General features: G+C 38.0%; 3 protein-coding genes and 1 pseudogene across 3 annotated transcripts; 3 read left to right on the plus strand and 1 right to left on the minus strand.

Annotated features, from left to right (window-relative positions):
- Nucleotides 1–473: 473 nt before the first annotated feature.
- LOC114159513 (GTPase IMAP family member 8) lies at nt 474–7841 on the minus strand. The gene is made up of 5 exons (XM_028041474.1): nt 7729–7841; nt 6963–7649; nt 3455–4168; nt 2203–2862; nt 474–1246 (listed from the first exon to the last, which is right to left on the minus strand). Exons 1-5 carry the CDS (start codon nt 7751–7753, stop codon nt 606–608), a joined length of 2727 nt encoding a protein of 908 aa, XP_027897275.1. The 5' UTR covers nt 7754–7841; the 3' UTR covers nt 474–605.
- A 3822-nt stretch (nt 7842–11663) lies between these two features.
- LOC114159948 (migration and invasion enhancer 1-like) lies at nt 11664–15338 on the plus strand (annotated as a pseudogene).
- Nucleotides 13887–15338, plus strand: LOC114159945 (migration and invasion enhancer 1-like). Its single transcript, XM_028042227.1, has 4 exons — nt 13887–13998; nt 14200–14297; nt 14425–14501; nt 14585–15338. Exons 1-4 carry the CDS (start codon nt 13970–13972, stop codon nt 14666–14668), a joined length of 288 nt encoding a protein of 95 aa, XP_027898028.1. The 5' UTR covers nt 13887–13969; the 3' UTR covers nt 14669–15338.
- Nucleotides 15339–16032: 694 nt separating this feature from the next.
- LOC114159946 (migration and invasion enhancer 1-like) lies at nt 16033–17535 on the plus strand. The gene is made up of 4 exons (XM_028042228.1): nt 16033–16181; nt 16383–16480; nt 16608–16684; nt 16768–17535. The coding sequence occupies exons 1-4, from the start codon at nt 16153–16155 to the stop codon at nt 16849–16851; spliced, it is 288 nt and encodes a 95-aa protein (XP_027898029.1). The 5' UTR covers nt 16033–16152; the 3' UTR covers nt 16852–17535.
- Nucleotides 17536–19356: the final 1821 nt, after the last annotated feature.

Genomic DNA, 19356 nt, shown 5'->3' on the forward strand with positions numbered 1-19356 from the left:
AGTCAGCAAGTACTTTTAGTTTCAATACTTTGAATATTTTTAAAAGCAAGTACCGTTGCTCAAGTAAAAATGTTAATGTGTTTGTTTATTTGTACTTTTACTGAAGCACAGTATTTGATACTTTCTCCACCGCTGATTTTGGGCTCACATCAACCCGCTTCCTGAACAAAAAGTACTGCTGGATAACAGCGCCATCTTGTGGACAAAACACGCACTTTTAAAAAATATACTGCTGAAGAGCCCACTGCACTGGTTTTTCCACCAAATATTGATTTCTGAACTCTTCCTGAGTTAAAACATTAATATTGTTGTTTCTACATGAATATGAACTTGTTTTCTTTGCATTATTTGAGGTTTTAAAGTGCTGCATCTTTTTTTATTATTTCGAACATTTCTCATTTTCTGCTAATAAATACTAAATTTTCGTTTTTAATTTTGTATACATATTGTCAGTAGTTCATAGAATAAAAGAACAATGTTCATTTTACTAATATGTACACCTATAAAGAGTAAAATCAGAGAAATTGATCATTTTAAGTGGTCTTTTTTTCCAGAGTTGTTTAAGGATGTAATATATTTCCATGGAGTTAATGATAAGTTTGTGATTAATTTTCCATTGCACTTTGGTCTCTGAGTTTTGTGTTGCACTCCAGGTTCCTCTTCACTTCTGCCAAATCCCTGCGGATCTCCTCCAGCAGCTCCAGCCTCGTCAGCTTCCTGTCGATGGAGAACAGCAGCTCCTCTCCTCCAGCATCCCTGATGGCAGCGTCCTCCACGGTGGCCGGAGGCTCGGACTCAGAGGCCTGAAACGAGCCCATGGTTTGCTCCCACACCATCTCAAAGTATGAGTCAATGAAGGACTCCAGCTCCTCCAGGCTGCTGTGGCCCCACCGGTCGATCAGAGCCTGCGGGCCGCCGGACTCACACGTCCTGCGGAGAGTGCGCTCTCTCAGAGCCGGATGGCAGAGAGAATGGACGCTAACGAGGTTTTCCTCTGAGGGAAAGCTGGGCGGACTCTGACATGAAACCAGAAGCATCGTTTGCTGCGTGAGGCTGTGAGGAGAAGGGAACCTGAGAGGTAACTCTATCGCTGACCAGCTCCGCTTGAGCACAGACAGGAACACCAAGCTGCTGCGCTCTGAAAACACAAATCCAGACTGTCTTCTCGCTCTGCTTGCTGGTAAAGCCACAACCTGCGTTGGGTTTAACTCCTCTGGATGAGACGAGGAAGATCCAGATTCAGCCGCTGGAAAATAAAAATCATAAAATATGATGTGATTTCAGGAGTTCAACATGCTCTGTCATGAGAAATGAATCTGCTTTTCTCTCCTTTACAGAAGGAGCACCTGTTACATTTTATTCTCTTAACTTGATTTGGTTTAAATATACTTCAGGTTTTCTTTCTGTGTAAATCATCTGCATAGATCAATGTGTCACTGAATGGTTCAAGAAACATTACAGTAACATTTAATTTCCCTTTGGATCAATAAATTATTATTTAATTTGAATTAATCGAAAACTTTATCCACTTATTTGTCCACTGTTTTGTTTTTTTTCAGGTTACTTCAAAATGTATTCACTGAACCTGTTACATCAACAGCCTGTTATTCTGCATAGTCTTTGTCCCTGAATCTCCAGAATATTAATAAATGTTATTTCCTCAAGATGTTATAAAAAGAGATTCTTCAGAAAGCATGCCAATAGGATATTTTTGGTAAAAGATTCAAAACTTGAAATCTATAAAAGTTAAATTTTCCTAGTATGAAAGGAGCAACAATATCTGAAAATAGATTTTTCTACTATTAAAATCTTTATTTTAAGATTCCCACAAATTAGATTGTGTTTGTAAAAATCAAGTTTAATTTATCTAAAAAACAGTTTAGCTTAAATGGATAATTTGTTCTACAGATATCCTCAATTCAATTCAGATTAAAGTTTTATTTTCTTTAATAATCACAGTTGATTGTACTTAGCTATCAGAAAAACACTATTTTAATTTCCACATATCTTTAATAGCTAAAATATATGTTTCTCTCATTACTTCTTAATTTTAAAAAATCAGGAGTCTATTTCAGACAAGATATCTAAAATATCTTTATAGTCAGTCATGCCTACATGATTTTGTCCCCCTGGTATTTAAGGAGGAAACCCAGATAACTGAATATATTTTTCTGTGTGGAGAAAATCAAAAGTTTTACTCACAGTCAAGAGACAGTCGGTTTCTTCTCCTCATCTGGTTCGTTAGATTCCTCCTGTGCAGCATCACGTTATTCTGCTGTTCCTCTGCAGAACTGACCCGTCTCCACAGTCGGTCGTCTTTATAAACGTCGGCCCGCCTCTCTGCGGCCAGCATCTCCTCCACCAGCTGGATGAGTTCGGTGACCTGCGCTGCGTCTCCCTGGTTCTTATTGTCCAGGACGTGGTACCTGTTCCCGCAGCGCTCCACCAGCCTCCTCAGCGGCTCTCCTTCGCTCTCGATGCGTTGCTCCACGCTCGTGTCTCCCAGCCAGTCGCCGTGGCTGAACAGCACCACGGTTCTGCTCCAGAGCTGGCTTCCCCCAGCATCCAGCTGCTCCTCAATGGCTTCCCGGTGGAGAGCCGTGAACGAGGAGCTCACGTTGACGACCAACAGGACGGCCGAAGGAGTCCTCAGCACCTCTGAGGTTACGGGGAAACATCCTGGAGTGTCCAGCACAGAGACGGTCTTTCCTTCGATTCTGCACTGGTTTTCACAGCAGGAGACAGTCTGGGTGTTTGTGGGAAAGTCGTGTCTGTTGAGGATTGTGTTTCCACATGAGCTCTTTCCTCCTTTCCTGCCACCAACTAGAATCATCCTCAGCTCTGGCAGAGGGGCAGGATTCTCTGTCAATGTAAAGTTTTGTATTAAATCAAAACATTTCAACAATAAAGCACTAAATATATACCAGATGTAAAATCTGACTTTTTAAAATCAGAATTCTGACTTAAATCTCAAAATCTTGACTTTTTTTCCCTCAAATTTCTGATTTTAATCTCAAAATTCTGCCTTCTTTTCAGAATTCTGACTTTAATGTCAAAATTCTAATTTTAATATCAGAATTTTGGCTTTTTCTTAGAATTCTGATTTTAATATCAGAATTGTGACTTTTTTCTCAGAATTCTGATTTTAATCTCAAAATTTTGACTTTGATTTCAAAATTCTGACTTTAATCTCAAAATTCTGACTTTTAAAAAAAAATTTCAAAGGCAACTCTTTCAGTCTTGATTTAATGATACTCTGTGCTTTGGCTGTTTTTCAGTTTTCTGGAAGTTTGTTCCAGTCAGAATTCTGGGATTATTGTCATAACTGTCAGGGGGTGAAAAAAAATCTGAAATCAGAAAAAAAGTCATAATTATGTGATTAAAGTCAGAATTTTGAGTTTAAAGTAAAAACGTCTGAATTATTTGTATTTTAATCCTCTCTTCTATAACTCACCCAGCTCAGACTTTGCCTCCAGTCTTTGTTTCTCCTTCCTCCTCAGCCGGTCGGTGGCTCTCTCTCCCTCTTCTTTCATCCACCTCTTCATTTCTTCCAACTCTCTCCTCTCTATTTCGTAATGCCAGCTTCCGTCGCAGCCGCACGTCATCACTTCCTCAATCTTCCTGATCAGTTCTCTGACTTGGAATCCATCTCCTTTGGTTTTATTGTTCAGAACGTGGTACCGGTTGGAGCATTTCTCAACCAGCCACCGCAGAGGCTCTCCCTCGCTCTCGATTAACTTCTCGGTGGTGGTGTCGCCCAGCCAGTCCCCGAAGGTGAACAGCAGGATGGTGCGAGCCCAGATCCACTCGCTGATGAGCTCCAGGTGTTCTTGCGCCGCTCTCCTGTAGGTCTCCGTGAAGGCTCGGTCCAGTCGGATCGCCAGCAGAAAGACGTGAGGCCCCGGAGGACAGAGAGACAAGCTGAGCACCATCTCCCTCCGGTCGAAGAGGGCAGTCTCGTTGCAGAAGTAGTTCATCCACCAGCCCGGTGTGTCCACGGCGGTCACCTGTCTGCCAAACACCACAGCGTCTCCAACCGAACACTGAGCAGTTCTGCCGAGTCTTCTGCTGTTTTCTCTCCCCAGGATGGTGTTCAGAGCTGAAGTCTTTCCTGAACCCTTCGCTCCGAGCAGCACAAGGCGGATGGTAGTGACTGGCCTTAACTTCTCTACAAGCACAAAGAGAGCAGAGGGATGACTTTAGACTTCTTTGCTTTAAAGGTCGGGATAAGTCTATGGGCTCTGCAAAACATTCTCAGGTTCTGTCTGTTTCGAGCTCCTGTTTTGGGGTCTCTGTCACTTTAAATCCACATAAGCTGCTTCTGGCCACTCAAAATTCGCACTCGCATGTGAAAATGGCTGCAAACGGATGTGCAATTAAAACCATACATCTTTGAAAAGCAAAAGTAGAGCTTCCTACACAACCAACAAGAAAGTTGTTTCTGGATTGTACGTCAACAAATCACTTGTCTTTTCCAGCAGCCAATATGCGGTGCATACAAGCAGTAAAACCAGCTGACCAAACAGGCTGGGTTGCTAGGTGATGGGCGGAGCTCAGCTGGGGTTACTAGGTAACGGGGCAGTGTTTGTGGATTGTGACTCAACAATTGGGAGGATTTTGAAACAGCTCGTTTTTCAGACACCAAAAAATATTAACTTACTGCCAAAAACTGGTGTTGTGTTTTATTGTTAACACTCTGTTTTTATAAGCAGTTGAGACCCAGATGGAAGTACAAAAACATAAACAAAGTTTTACTTTATAGGTTCCCTTTAAGTCAGGTTTACAGGAATAGTTAGTCATTTTAAAATATTTGCTTTTTTCAAAGCAACTTGACTATAAATGGTGCTCTTACATTTGTAATTATAGCATATCCTTAGTGATTTCAAAATGCAAATTGACTAATACATGTATTTAGGATGTTGAAAAATCAAAAAATCGAAGTTGATACGTAAAAGCTGCACTGTTGAGTTTTAGGCTATATCTTTAGGTTGTCTATTTTGAATATTTTGCTGAATGTGTCAGAGCAAAAACTGTCATATGACACTCTGCAAAGTTAAACTACAGTCAATAAATGTTCAATAGAGGACATTTAAGTTTCAATTTCAATTGTGTAAACTTAGTATTTGAGTATTCGGTGTGTTTTTAATTATATAAACTTATAATTTCAAATGTATTGACAGCTTTAGGTTGTAAATACCAGATAGAGCCATAATTGGTGGTAATAAAAAATAGGCCTAAGGTGCGTTACCACCGACAGCCAGTAGGGCAGTAAACACATTTCTGAGTGAAACTACTTAAAACACACACACACACAACCTTCTGTTTTACAAAATGTTAATATATATTTTTCCACACCTTGGATGATGTGGTTCACTATTCTGGACGTAGCTTTGGGTCCATTAGGTTTTAAAACATAAACTATAACCTTCAAACTTCTTGATGACACCAGTAAAGCTCTTCCCACAGTCACAGTGTAACATTAAGACAACCATGTCTGAGTGTTTTCTTAAAGATTGCACAGTGATAAAGCGTACAGAATAAACACTGTTAAACTTGAAAGATCTTCACAATATAGATGTCATGTAAAAAAGATAAGAGGACACTTATGGATTTGTCTCTGAAAGTAATTTATCAGGCAAATGTAACCAATCTTGGCTCCTATCGACTTTCTAATCTTGGGTCTTAAGCTGCAGGCTACAAATCAACTTGTATATTCTTCTGAGCATATAAAAAGAAAACTTCTGAAGAACTTGGGGTTTGCAGTAATCGAGTTGTGGTGTGGGGTTTGGTTCAGCATATTTACAACATGTCCTCTTCTGCACTCCCAGATTTCTCAGATAAAACATTTACATAATAACCACATTTCTCTGTTTCCCACAGGTTTGAGGCTAAAAGCTGCTTTTTTGCTGTTCATGCATGAGGAAGTTTTGTTTTCCATCTTTAAATAGGTTTCATGTGCTGCTGCAGTGACGATAAGCTCAGGAAACGTCTGAATGCAAAACAGAAAGAAAAGAATCAGATTCATATCCAGCAGAAAAGAAGTAAAAAACGCTGCTGTGTTTATTTTGGAGCTGCAGAGGATGAACTGAGACAGAACAAAATTTTCTCACATATAAAGCAGGAAAAAATACAGGTGTGACTGCACACTGTAAAACATTTCAAATTGGTTTAACTTGACAATGAAAGTCCACCTTGACAATGCAATTAAGTCGACAAGAAAACTGTTTTAGTTTTAACTCGGGAATTAAAGTTGTCAAGAGAAAACTTGTCTAAACATTGTTTTTCAAGTTATTTAATTTGGAATTGTGAGTTTTAACTTAATGCTGCAGTTAAAACCAAATAACTATTTCACAATATACAAGAAAAAAAACTGCCTTCACCCAGTTAAAGAGCCAGATTTCTCTGTTATTTTTACTCACAATAATTGAGTAAAGAATAATACTAATAGAGTAATAATATTCAATTAGTATTAATATAATATTATTAATTTAATACATTTATTATTAAATAAATGAAATTATAAATGTATTTAATAATAAATGAATGTATTAAATCTAATAAATGTATTATTAAATGCATTATTTAATAAAAAACTTAATAAAACACAAGAGTCAGATCAATGTAATGCACTTCCTCCTCAGGATACAAAAACATGTCGCTAAGCATTCTGGGAAATAGTTCCCACTCCTCTCTTTTTCTTCTTTCAGTTTTTTTTAAGTGCTAACCTAAAAACTCTAGTTTATTCAACTCTAATAAAAAGTTAACACAACTCACTTCTGTAAGCTTATCTTTCACAAACTGGCACAAAATCTAAAACTCGCTAAATTTATTTGACTCAAAGAGTAGAAGATAGTAGAAACAACTAAATGCAGCTCAAATGTTTTACAGTGAGCTGCATGACGTTATAAGAAATAAAAAGTGGAGCTGAATTTCAACGATTTTTTAAGCTTTGTGGGACTCACCCCTCAGGAGAGATCGTTGACGTTTCATTCTTAAAAACCTCAGCTGAGCCCTCTCAGCTGCTCCTCTCTTCTCCTCCGCAGTTTTCTGCAAAACATTTCCCTGCATCTCAAACACTCTGCCTCCATTTTCTGCAGCGAGTTTCTGTACCTTCACCAGCAGCTCTGCTATGTCAGCGTCGTCGTTCAGGACGACGCTGTGACACCTCTGGCCGCACTTCTCGGCCAGCCAGCGCAGGGCCTCGCCGCCTCTTTCCACACACTCTTCTGCGTGTGTGTGCTGAAACCTGTAAGCGAAGGTGAAGATGACGATGCAGTGACCCCACGCCCCTTCGCCCAGCAAGGTCACATGCTCCTCCACGGCTCTCCGACGCCTCTCTGAGAAGACTGAGCTCGCCTTCACTGTGATCAGAAACGCGTGAGGGCCCGGTGAGCACAAGGAGACGCTGGTTATGATCTCCCTCTTCACAAGGTTGGAAGTGTCCTGAGCGCTGGAGTCGCACCACCAGCCGGGAGTGTCCACCACCGTGAGCCAGAGCCCGGACACCACTCCCAGCCTCCGAGAAGAAGAAGTCCTCTCCTTGGTTACAAACTCCTCTTTCCCAAGAATCAGGTTCCCCAGGAAGTTCTTCCCACAGTTCCTTCCTCCAAGAAGGACAATCTGTAACTGTGACGCTCCGAGGGAATCCCCTGGCAAAGCAAAACAACAAAATCAATCATCAGAAAGCTCTCAGAAAACTGAGAACAAATAGAAAGTAAATAAACTTACATATTGGAAGCTTGCTTTTTGCCATCTCAGACTTGTTCAATTTAAAAACAGTCACACATTTTTATGTTGCATTTGTATTTCCAGGTTCTGCATCTGGAAAGCAAAGTCTGCTACTGAAGGAGTGACAACAAAAGGTTGGGTTTTTCTTAGATTTTATGAGTCCAAAGGTCATCTGTAATGAGTAATCAGCTGCACCTCCCTGTAGGCAGACAAGGCTGAAGAGAAATACGTACCTTAAAGAGGGTGAGAAGTGAGAAATGTGTTTTTATTAAAATATTGCAGGACAGTAAAATACTTTTTTGTTGCTTTTAAGTGCTATTTAAGTCCATTCTCGTTGGACTCAGCACCGCAAAAACACAAAATCGTACCAAATATTTTTGTCTAGTTTCTAGTGCAAATATACTAGTAGACTCGAAATAAGAACGAACTAACTCACAAGTAACTTTTAAGCAAGATATAAAGGCTTATTTTAAATCAGCAATTTCTTAATATTGATAAAAGTTCTATTTGCAGATGTTTTCACTTATCAGAAGATATTTTTCCTGTTATAAGTGAAATGATCGACCAGCGTAGCTTGTACTCAAGCAGAAGACGTTGGATTTGTCCAAACCACAGGATGCAAGTAAATAAAAGTATAAGAACAGATCTAGTTGTTTACTTGTTATCTGAGTGTGAATGTTGCCAAGAACTGATGAGTTCAGTTGAAACCAGATATTTACTTAGAAAGACACAATCTTTATTTAATCCCAGTCTAAGATTAAATCACACTGAAGCTTTCTGTTTTATTCAGCTAGTGGAGATTACCAAACTTATTTCTACATGTTAAATGTGATAATAAAGGAGGATATATCTTTGGAATTATCAACTTCAGTTTTTCTACATTTTTTTTTTTTTTTACTAGCCTTTGATTAAGAAACCACTGAGAATTTAATCTGACGTATGGAGTTATTTTTACTATCTAACATAACAGCTCAGTAAAGAAAAGCTATATTATATTAACATCAAGTCTTTCTGACTCCAAAAAAGCCGGTGAGCACATCCTTTCCTCCACAAGATGACATGGCTGTCAGTCTGCTGTACATAAAAACAAGGAACTGGATTTGATGGGTTTTTCATTCAATTTGTTCAAATTAAATAATAGAGGCAAAGATTTCCCTATTACATGCAAAGCTAACTTTCAAGATCAAGAGAGAAGATGGCTTTCAATATTTTTGATTAAATATTAGCACTTGCAATAAACTACTACACTAACCAAAGAGGAGTAGTGACACACACTGATACATGTGACTGTTATTTTCTTATTTCTGATGCTTTGTGCTTCACTGTTGCAATCAAATTGCCTTTGGATTATCGCCATGACAGTAGGGCTCCTTGTGACGTGCAGTTCTGACCATCACATGTTTAAACATCCACATCGTTCCTACTAAAAAAGAAAAAAACAAATCAGCGTCTTGTTTGTGTCATAGAGCTGAAGGAAACACTTTTATATACTACTGGATGTAAGCACAAATAGTTTGTAAAATTCCAAATGTTTTGTCAGCTGTAAGACAAAAACAGTAGTCAAATAAAATAAACATTTTTATTAACTTATAAAACAGTGAAATGTAGAAAAAGCTGAGGTATTATAAACATTAGCTCATCTGTTGCAGAAATCTCTGGAGTCTATTTCTTCAGGTGCAAAATTAATCTACTCAAGTAAAAGTGTCAATAGTTTCAAATATTACTCCAGTAAAATTCAGAAGTACAGGGTAGTAAAACTACTCCTACCCTCACAGAAGTGAAACTGCTCACATTGTGTTAATATTTAATTTAAAGTTAACACATAAAAATGTGTTTGTGATGTTTAATTAATTAATTCTAGTGATGATAACATGATTTTGTCACATATTAACTGATCGAAATAATTTAGCTTAGTGAATTAGCACACCAATACCACTCTTGACCAGAAGGGGGCAGTGACAGCAGCAACAATAAAACTGCACTAAAAGAAAAACCCGTTTAAACCGGAATAACCTGGATGTTCATCCGAAGAACAAAAAAACATTTTTTGTTTTTGTTTTATTTTTTCAAAAAGTTGCTCAAGTAAATGCAACCGACCTCTGAACACAGATAACAACTTTCCTTAATCTTAAGTTTAGCGTGACGTGTTAGCATGTATTCATTTAGCTGACATTATCTGCATCCATCAGCATTACTCATCTTATTCGGCTTGTTTGGAGAAAAAAAGAGTGCAAAGATTTTTTTTTTTTGTTTTTTTGCTGCCATGATAATCACACGCAGCTGTGCAGGTCTGCACAGCAACGTGTCTCCGTTGTTGCCCCAGGTAAAACCGTAAAACCGGCGCAGGCGCCTTACCGCTCGGAAAAACATGTTACGACTTGTTAACAAAAGGTTGCAGAGGCTGTAAAATACGAATACGGGGAGGGAGGCTCAATTGTATCAAATCGAGATAGAAATACCAGAAATTTGGACACTCTGAGGTTAAATAAATAAAACAAAAACAAAATCCCTTCTTTTGTTATGTGATATGAAGAAGTCCAGAATAGTTTGCCTCATTGTTTAGTTTGTAACTTACAGATTCTCATAAATGCTTCTCTGGAGGTCAAAGCTCCGGTGTCAACTTGGATAATGTGTCAGTGCCCCAGAAAGGACTGGAACTGGGATGATATGGGCCTTTTCATGGAAACCAGTTTATATTTATTGCTCAGATAAACACTGTTTATGTTTGCAATAGGACAAAATTTCCTTGGCTGCACTGTCCCTCTCTGCAGCCATGCAAAACAATGCAGAATACTCACTAACTTGATATGAGAGCGACCACAACACACTAGGACAAACTTTTTGCGTCACATTTTGAACTTGTTAACAGCTTGAGATAATATCATACTGTATACAGCAGACGTACAATCTAGAAGCACAATGACCCTATTCACACCAACAACAGGATGGCTTAGATCGATATCATGAGCTAAGCACCAGTAGACCTAATCCATTTGAGAATCTGTTGCATGTCTTGAAAATCAATGTTCACACATACTTTTCACCCAGACTGATAAGCTTTAGTCATTTTGCAAAAAGGAATAGGCAAAACCTTCCGTATCCCAATGTGTGGACCTCATAGAAACACAGAAACCCCAAAGAATTTGCAAAAGGGATTATAATAAAAGGCGGATCTACAAAGTATTGATCTCCTCCACTTCATCCATCATACACTTCAGAACTTTATTTTGTTTTGTCCCATAAAATTGAATACGCTGGGAACTGGTTGTTACACGACATTGTTGTAAAGGTTTAGTACAAGTCTTCAGGTCTGCAATCTGAAGCTCCAGAGCCATAATCAATCAATCAATCAAGTTTATTTGTAGCTATAACACATTTGAGGAACAAGGTAATTCAAAGTGCTTCACATGATAAAAACACAAAAATACAAAGTAATAAAATACACCATGCACCAGTGGTTCTTTGGTCTTTATGCATCGCTCTTAATAACAGTTCAGCAAACTATAATGTTTATAAATACAGGTATAAAACAAATGTGTTTTAGCGGGGATTCAGCTTTTTTGTTAAATAGTTGCGTTGAATTTCTAAACAGAAATTTGTACCAGCAAAAATTTTTAAGATCTATTTTCAGAAACTCTTTTCTTTTCGCCAAGTTTTATGTTAACTCTATTTTAAAACATACTTAAATGTAATCAAAATTATTAGTTGTCTCTTGTTTTTAACGACCTCGCAACTTTTTCTAATTATCCCAACAGCAGCTTAAAAAGTAAAACAAGAGTTATTCGGAAAAAATATATACTTTTTGTGAATAGAAGATAAACAAATCATTGTTTTGTTTGTTTCAGATTTGTAGAATGATCAATAATTGACATTAAGTCAAACAAGTAAACACACAGTTCCGTAACTAAAATGACTCTTCCGTGTATCTTACGCATACGTAGTTCTATTGCGTAATAGGACGTCCGCCCCTCTCACTAACTCAGCTTTATACAAGCGCTGTCTTGCAAAGGATAGTAGTGCAGAGTGGAGGACGCACACAGCTTAAGAAACGTCAAAAATGGGGGTGGAAATTAAAGTCGAATACTGGTAATTGTCTGTTTTTGCTGCTTTTTTAAAATATCTCCTGTGTTATTATTGAACATTTGCATCCTATGTTATCGCTTTGGGTCTCTTTTTTTTGTTGTTGTTGGCGGAGATGTGGTGTCGTTTACCAGCTGTTAGCACTGTTAGTCCAAAGCTGCAAGTTTCTGCTGCGCTTCTGTTCGCGTTTATCTTAAGATCCGTGTTTTGTTTGTTCCCTGCAGCGGTGGATGAGGTTACAGACCTCGCTATGCGGCGCTCGCCCGCTCCATTCAGGGCAAGTTTCGTGATGCGGAGGTGACGGGCTTTGTGGGGAGGAGAGGTAAATCACAAGTCATGCTGACGAGTCAAACTATTTGAAGCATTCATCTCGCAGTTTCCTTGCTCCTTTTCAATCCAAGGTTCTTCAAAGTGCTTCCTCTTTTTCTTCTGAAATTACAGCCAGCTACGAAGTTGAAATAAACGGACAGCTGGTTTTTTCCAAGCTTGAGACAGGTGGCTTCCCAAGCGAGGAGGACGTGAGTATCCTGCACACATTCAGTTTACTCTGAATCCAGAACAGCCTGGTTTGTGCTATGTATTTATTTTACCTCCTATTGTAGGTTTTGGCTGCAGTTCAGGCTGCCTATGATGGGAAACCTGTGCAGAAGATCACCAAAAAGCGCTGATCTGCTGTAACATCAGCAGCATGATGGAGGGCGCCTCCCTGCCCAGCTCCATCCATCCAGGATGAAGCAGTCTGACCACACCCTGTGTCAGCTGGCTCCTCTCTCTTCTCCTATTAGATTCTTCAGGCTGTTAATGATTGCTGTAACTTAAAATCCTAAAGGTTATAGTATGACGAATGCCTTCCTGGAGTTTCATTCATAGGAACAGAGACGAGGAGAAGTTGTTACAGATGGGAATAAGGGAGCGCACTTCTTTACCTTTGGCCTTGATAACTGGCATTTTCTCTGCCTTTGGTGTCTGGATCTTTTTTTTCCTCTTTGTTTCCTTTTTTCGCATGCAGGTTGGAATTTATATCAAACTCAAAAGATCTTGATGGGTGAAATGAATAAATAGGAAGAGAAACTACTGATGAATTTGCACAACTCTGTTGAGCAATTTAAATTTTGTCGTTTCCTCAGAGCTAGTCTTCGCTTTTGGGTATAAATTGTGGTTCTGTGGCTTGAATAGCTTTAAGCAAAATTGTCTTTCATTTGTTCCAAAACATCTATTATTCACAAATAATGGAGACATATTCAGCTGCGTACCTGAGAACCTTCATTATTACTGTAATGGGATTTCTTTTCTCATTTTCCACTTCAAACCGCAGATTCTTATTAAAGCAAATCCTTGTTAAAGACAGTAGTTGTCATCTCTTCTTTAATGCAATGTTTTGTCTGCACCCACACCAGTTTTTATTAGCATTCCCACCTCGATATGTTAGTTGCTCGAGCCACTCCTTTGGGTGGCTCCTGTCTTAATTGACTTCTAATGTTCTGGTTGAACAGGCTGTTCCCGTGCAACAGGTTATGTTTTGCATAACATCTGCTGTGCAGGACACACCTTACCTGGCAAATAGAAAAACAAAGCTGTGCTTCAGCAGAGACTCAGCTTTATCATGAAATAGTTGCAATGAATTTCCACAACAGATTGACTCAATACCAGCATTATTTTTTTTAGATCTATTTTTTTGTTCTTAGGTTGAGAACTATATTTTTTTTGCAAGACTTTAATGTTTTTCTTTATTTTTAAACCCTAAAAATAGAAACAAAAACTGGCAATTTCATATAATAACATTTATCAAAATTAAAAGTTGTCTTTTCTTTTTTCAAAAGCCAGTGCAACGTTTTCTAACTATACAAACAGTGGTTTTGCATAAAGGATAAAGCACAAGTTATTCAGAAAAAAAAACTTTTTAGTAACATAGTGAAGAACAATTAAAATTATCGTTTTCTTTAGACTGTGTATATTATTTGTCGAAATATGTATAACTGACATTGACGTAAATAAATACGTTGTTCTGTAAATATAACGATTCTTCCGGGTATGATACGCATACGTAAATCCATTACGTAAAATAAGCCCCGCCCCTCTCGCTAGCAACGTCATACAAACGCCCTTAGTAGAATCTAGTAGCAGCGAGTAGCGGACGCATACAGCCTGAGAAACGTCGAAAATGGGGGTGGAAGTTAAAGTCGAATACTGGTAATTTTCATTTTTGGTGCCTTTTCCCATATCTCCAAATTTATTATTCAGCATTTGTATCTTACATTATTCCTTTGAGTCTAATTCAATGCGGAGCAGTGGTGTTTATTTCCGTTAGCATTGCCAGTCTACAGCTACAAGTTTCTGCTCCGCTTCTGTTTGTTTTTAGTTTAATCTCCATGTTTTCTTTGTTCCCTGTAGCGGCGGATGAGGTTACGAACCCCGCTATCGGGAGCTCGCCAGCGTCGCTAAGAGCGAGTTTCCCGATGCGGATGTGTCAGGCTTTGTGGGAAGGACGGGTAAATCAAATCATGCTGACTAATGAAACTATTTGAAGCATTTATCTTGATATTTCCTTGATATTTCCTGGCTGCCTTTTAAACCAAGGCTTCTCTTTAAAGTTCCTTTTTTCTTATGAAATTACAGGCAGCTTTGAAATAGTAATAAACGGGCAGCTCATCTTTTCCAAGCTTGAGACAGGTGGCTTCCCATATGAGGATGACGTGAGTATCCTGCACACATTCAGTCAACTCTGAAACCAGAACAGCCTGGTTTATGCTATATATTTATTTTTCCCCTGCCGTAGATTATCAATGCAGTCCAGGCTGCTAATGATGGGAAACCTGTGCAGAAGATCACCAAAAGTCGTCCTCCGTGCGTCATCTTGTAGCTCTCCCTCTGATCTGCTGTAACATCAGCAGCATGATGGAGGGCGCCTCCCTGCCCAGCTCCATCCATCCAGGATGAAGCAGTCTGACCACACGCTGCGTCAGCTGGCTCCTCTCTCTTCTCCTATTAGATTCTTCAGGCTGTTAATGATTGCTGTAGCTTAAAATCATAAAGGTTATGGTATGACGAATGCCTTCCTGGAGTTTCATTCATAGGAACAGAGATAAGGAGAAGTTGCCAAGGATGGGATTAAGGGAGCGCACACACTTCTGCCTTTATGGCTGGCATTTTAAATGCCCCAATGTCTGAATATTTTTATTTTTTTGCATGCAGGTTGGAATCTATATCAAACTCAAAAGATTTTGATGGGTGAAATGAATAAATAGGAAGAGAAACTACTGATGTCTTTGCTCAACTCCATTGAGCAATTTAAATTTTGTCATTTCCTCAGAGCTAGTCTTCGCTTTTGGGTATAAATTGTGGTTCTGTGGCTTGAATAGCTTTAAGCAAAATTGTCTTTCATTTGTTCCAAAACATCTATTATTCACAAATAATGGAGACATATTCAGCTGCGTACCTGAGAACCTTCATTATTACTGTAATGGGATTTCTTTTCTCATTTTCCACTTCAAACCGCAGATTCTTATTAAAGCAAATCCTTGTTAAAGACAGTAGTTGTCATCTCTTCTTTAATGCAATGTTTTGTCTGCACCCACACCAGTTTTTATTAGCATTCCCACCTCGATATGTTAGTTGCTCGAGCCACTCCTTTGGGTGGCTCCTGTCTTAATTGACTTCTAATGTTCTGGTTGAACAGGCTGTTCCCGTGCAACAGGTTATGTTTTGCATAACATCTGCTGTGCAGGACACACCTTACCTGGCAAATAGAAAAACAAAGCTGTGCTTCAGCAGAGACTCAGCTTTATCATGAAATAGTTGCAATGAATTTCCACAACAGATTGACTCAATACCAGCATTATTTTTTTTAGATCTATTTTTTTGTTCTTAGGTTGAGAACTATATTTTTTTTGCAAGACTTTAATGTTTTTCTTTATTTTTAAACCCTAAAAATAGAAACAAAAACTGGCAATTTCATATAATAACATTTATCAAAATTAAAAGTTGTCTTTTCTTTTTTCAAAAGCCAGTGCAACGTTTTCTAACTATACAAACAGTGGTTTTGCATAAAGGATAAAGCACAAGTTATTCAGAAAAAAAAACTTTTTAGTAACATAGTGAAGAACAATTAAAATTATCGTTTTCTTTAGACTGTGTATATTATTTGTCGAAATATGTATAACTGACATTGACGTAAATAAATACGTTGTTCTGTAAATATAACGATTCTTCCGGGTATGATACGCATACGTAAATCCATTACGTAAAATAAGCCCCGCCCCTCTCGCTAGCAACGTCATACAAACGCCCTTAGTAGAAGCTAGTAGCAGCGAGTAGCGGACGCATACAGCCTGAGAAACGTCGAAAATGGGGGTGGAAGTTAAAGTCGAATACTGGTAATTTTCATTTTTGGTGCCTTTTCCCATATCTCCAAATTTATTATTCAGCATTTGTATCTTACATTATTCCTTTGAGTCTAATTCAATGCGGAGCTGTGGTGTTTATTTCCGTTAGCATTGCCAGTCTACAGCTACAAGTTTCTGCTCCGCTTCTGTTTGTTTTTAGTTTAATCTCCATGTTTTCTTTGTTCCCTGTAGCGGCGGATGAGGTTACGAACCCCGCTATCGGGAGCTCGCCAGCGTCGCTAAGAGCGAGTTTCCCGATGCGGATGTGTCAGGCTTTGTGGGAAGGACGGGTAAATCAAATCATGCTGACTAATGAAACTATTTGAAGCATTTATCTTGATATTTCCTTGATATTTCCTGGCTGCCTTTTAAACCAAGGCTTCTCTTTAAAGTTCCTTTTTTCTTATGAAATTACAGGCAGCTTTGAAATAGTAATAAACGGGCAGCTCATCTTTTCCAAGCTTGAGACAGGTGGCTTCCCATATGAGGATGACGTGAGTATCCTGCACACATTCAGTCAACTCTGAAACCAGAACAGCCTGGTTTATGCTATATATTTATTTTTCCCCTGCCGTAGATTATCAATGCAGTCCAGGCTGCTAATGATGGGAAACCTGTGCAGAAGATCACCAAAAGTCGTCCTCCGTGCGTCATCTTGTAGCTCTCCCTCTGATCTGCTGTAACATCAGCAGCATGATGGAGGGCGCCTCCCTGCCCAGCTCCATCCATCCAGGATGAAGCAGTCTGACCACACGCTGCGTCAGCTGGCTCCTCTCTCTTCTCCTATTAGATTCTTCAGGCTGTTAATGATTGCTGTAGCTTAAAATCATAAAGGTTATGGTATGACGAATGCCTTCCTGGAGTTTCATTCATAGGAACAGAGATAAGGAGAAGTTGCCAAGGATGGGATTAAGGGAGCGCACACACTTCTGCCTTTATGGCTGGCATTTTAAATGCCCCAATGTCTGAATATTTTTATTTTTTTGCATGCAGGTTGGAATCTATATCAAACTCAAAAGATTTTGATGGGTGAAATGAATAAATAGGAAGAGAAACTACTGATGTCTTTGCTCAACTCCATTGAGCAATTTAAATTTTGTCATTTCCTCAGAGCTAGTCTTTGCTTTTGGGTATAAATTGTGGTTCTGTGGCTTTAAGTTTTTAAAGTGAGCATGAACCAAGTTCATTTTTCATCTGTTCTAAAACACATTATTTAATTTAAACCCCTTACATACTGAACAGCTGCTTATCTGAGAACCATCATTTGTTGCTGTAATAAGATTTCTCATTTTCCACTTCAGTTGAAACTACAGAATTTTAATAAAGCAAAACTTTGTTATATACAGTAGTTGTCATCTCTTCTTCTCTACACCCACACCAGTTTTTCTCAGCACTCCCACCTCGACATGTTAGTTGCTCGTGATGCTCCTTTGGGTGGCTTCCTGTCTTAATCCCTCGACTTCCAATGTTCTGGTAGTGCAGTTCGTTCCTGTGCAACAGGTTTTGTTTTGCATAAACAGACCACTTGACGACGGCTACTGATAATCTTTTATTTTGAAACTTCCGTGTCGGACACACCTTTAAATGTTATGATTGAATCTGTTTGTGGTTTTACCTGTTAAACATCCACAATGCTACCATCTTGAAGTGCGTTCATTCTGAAAAAAAAATATTCTGAAACCAGAGCAAGATGTTGGTGTGCATATTTATATTGATCATCTAATAAAGGTTATTAGTAAAATTACTTTCATTAGTAAATTTTACTAATTTACACACTGTTGTGTGTTTACAGTAAGGGGCGCCAAAATCAAAGAGGAGTTGGTGCATCACTGCCACCTTCCCTCTGGTTACAAGTGGAGAGAAGACATTTATATTTTATGGGAAGGACATTTAAAATGCTGAGGAATGAAACTATTTGAAGCATCGATCTTGATATTCCCTTGAGTTTTCTACTCTTTCATGCCAAGATCATGTAAATGTTTTTTCTTTTACATCTGAAATCACAGGTGGAAGAACTGAAGCTAAAAAGTTTACTATAGTTTGTAATCATTGTAGTTTTACACAGTGAATGTTTCTAATCTCTTTACAACCTCAAACTTCAATAAACTGAGCTTTAATGTGATAGATTTCATATTCTGTCACACTGGAAGGTCTAATTAGGAATGTATTTAATTTAATTCCTAATTAATTAAATTAAGTTTTGGTTTTCCAATTTTGAAATTGATGGTTTTTATTTGTTTATTTCAAATATAAAAGTGTATAAGACATGCCTTTATAATAATATAAAAGGCATGCGGTCCACCTCCGATGTGATTTTTTTCTTACATAACTGAACATGACAAAATATGTACACAAAGTGAAAAGATAAAGAAAAGAAAATAAAGATGCACTTATATATGCATAAATATGCATTTATATATGTATTTTTGTTTTATATTTGCAGATCAAACAGATCGCCAGAAGATGGCAGTATTTACTTCTACCCTGTTAACTGATAGGCGTCAAACTGTTGGGATTTTACCAAACGGCAGGTTTACTGATGATTAAGTCGATTTTTCAGTGTTGAGCCTTCTTGTTGCATGATCAATGCAACGTTAAACTGAATGATAAATTGTTGACATTACATTTTCATCAAATTATGTACATATTTACTCTGATTCCACGTGGAAATAAAAATAAATTGGTCATTGTCCAAGTTCATCCTTTCAATTTAGTGTTGTTTCTAATGATCAAATACATTTTAACATCAGGAAAAGCTAACACTTATACCATATGTGTAAGTGAAAAAGATTTTAAATGTCTTTTTTTTTTAGTTTGTGATTCCTAGGATGTTTTTTTATTTCAGTTTTTTTAATATATTTTTTATTTTATTTCTGTTTTTAATTATCCAGCAAGAACAGAACATTTATTATAGGAATAACAGCAAATGTGGCTTTTCCTCCCTCTTCCTGTTCATCTCCACCTTGCTGCAAATAAAAAATAAATTAATATTAAAATAAAATAAACAAAATACAATAAAAACAGTAATAATAATAATAATACAGCTAAAAGAATGTAAGCATGAAAACTTTATTTCTGTTTATTTAAAAAAGTAAAAGTAAATTGTAGCTTTTGCTCCTAAGAAATTAAAATTGTTACTTTATTTTCAGGAGTGTTTTGTGTTGAT

This window comes from Xiphophorus couchianus, chromosome 16 (assembly GCF_001444195.1).
Source record: "Xiphophorus couchianus chromosome 16, X_couchianus-1.0, whole genome shotgun sequence".
Lineage (NCBI taxonomy): Eukaryota > Metazoa > Chordata > Actinopteri > Cyprinodontiformes > Poeciliidae > Xiphophorus > Xiphophorus couchianus.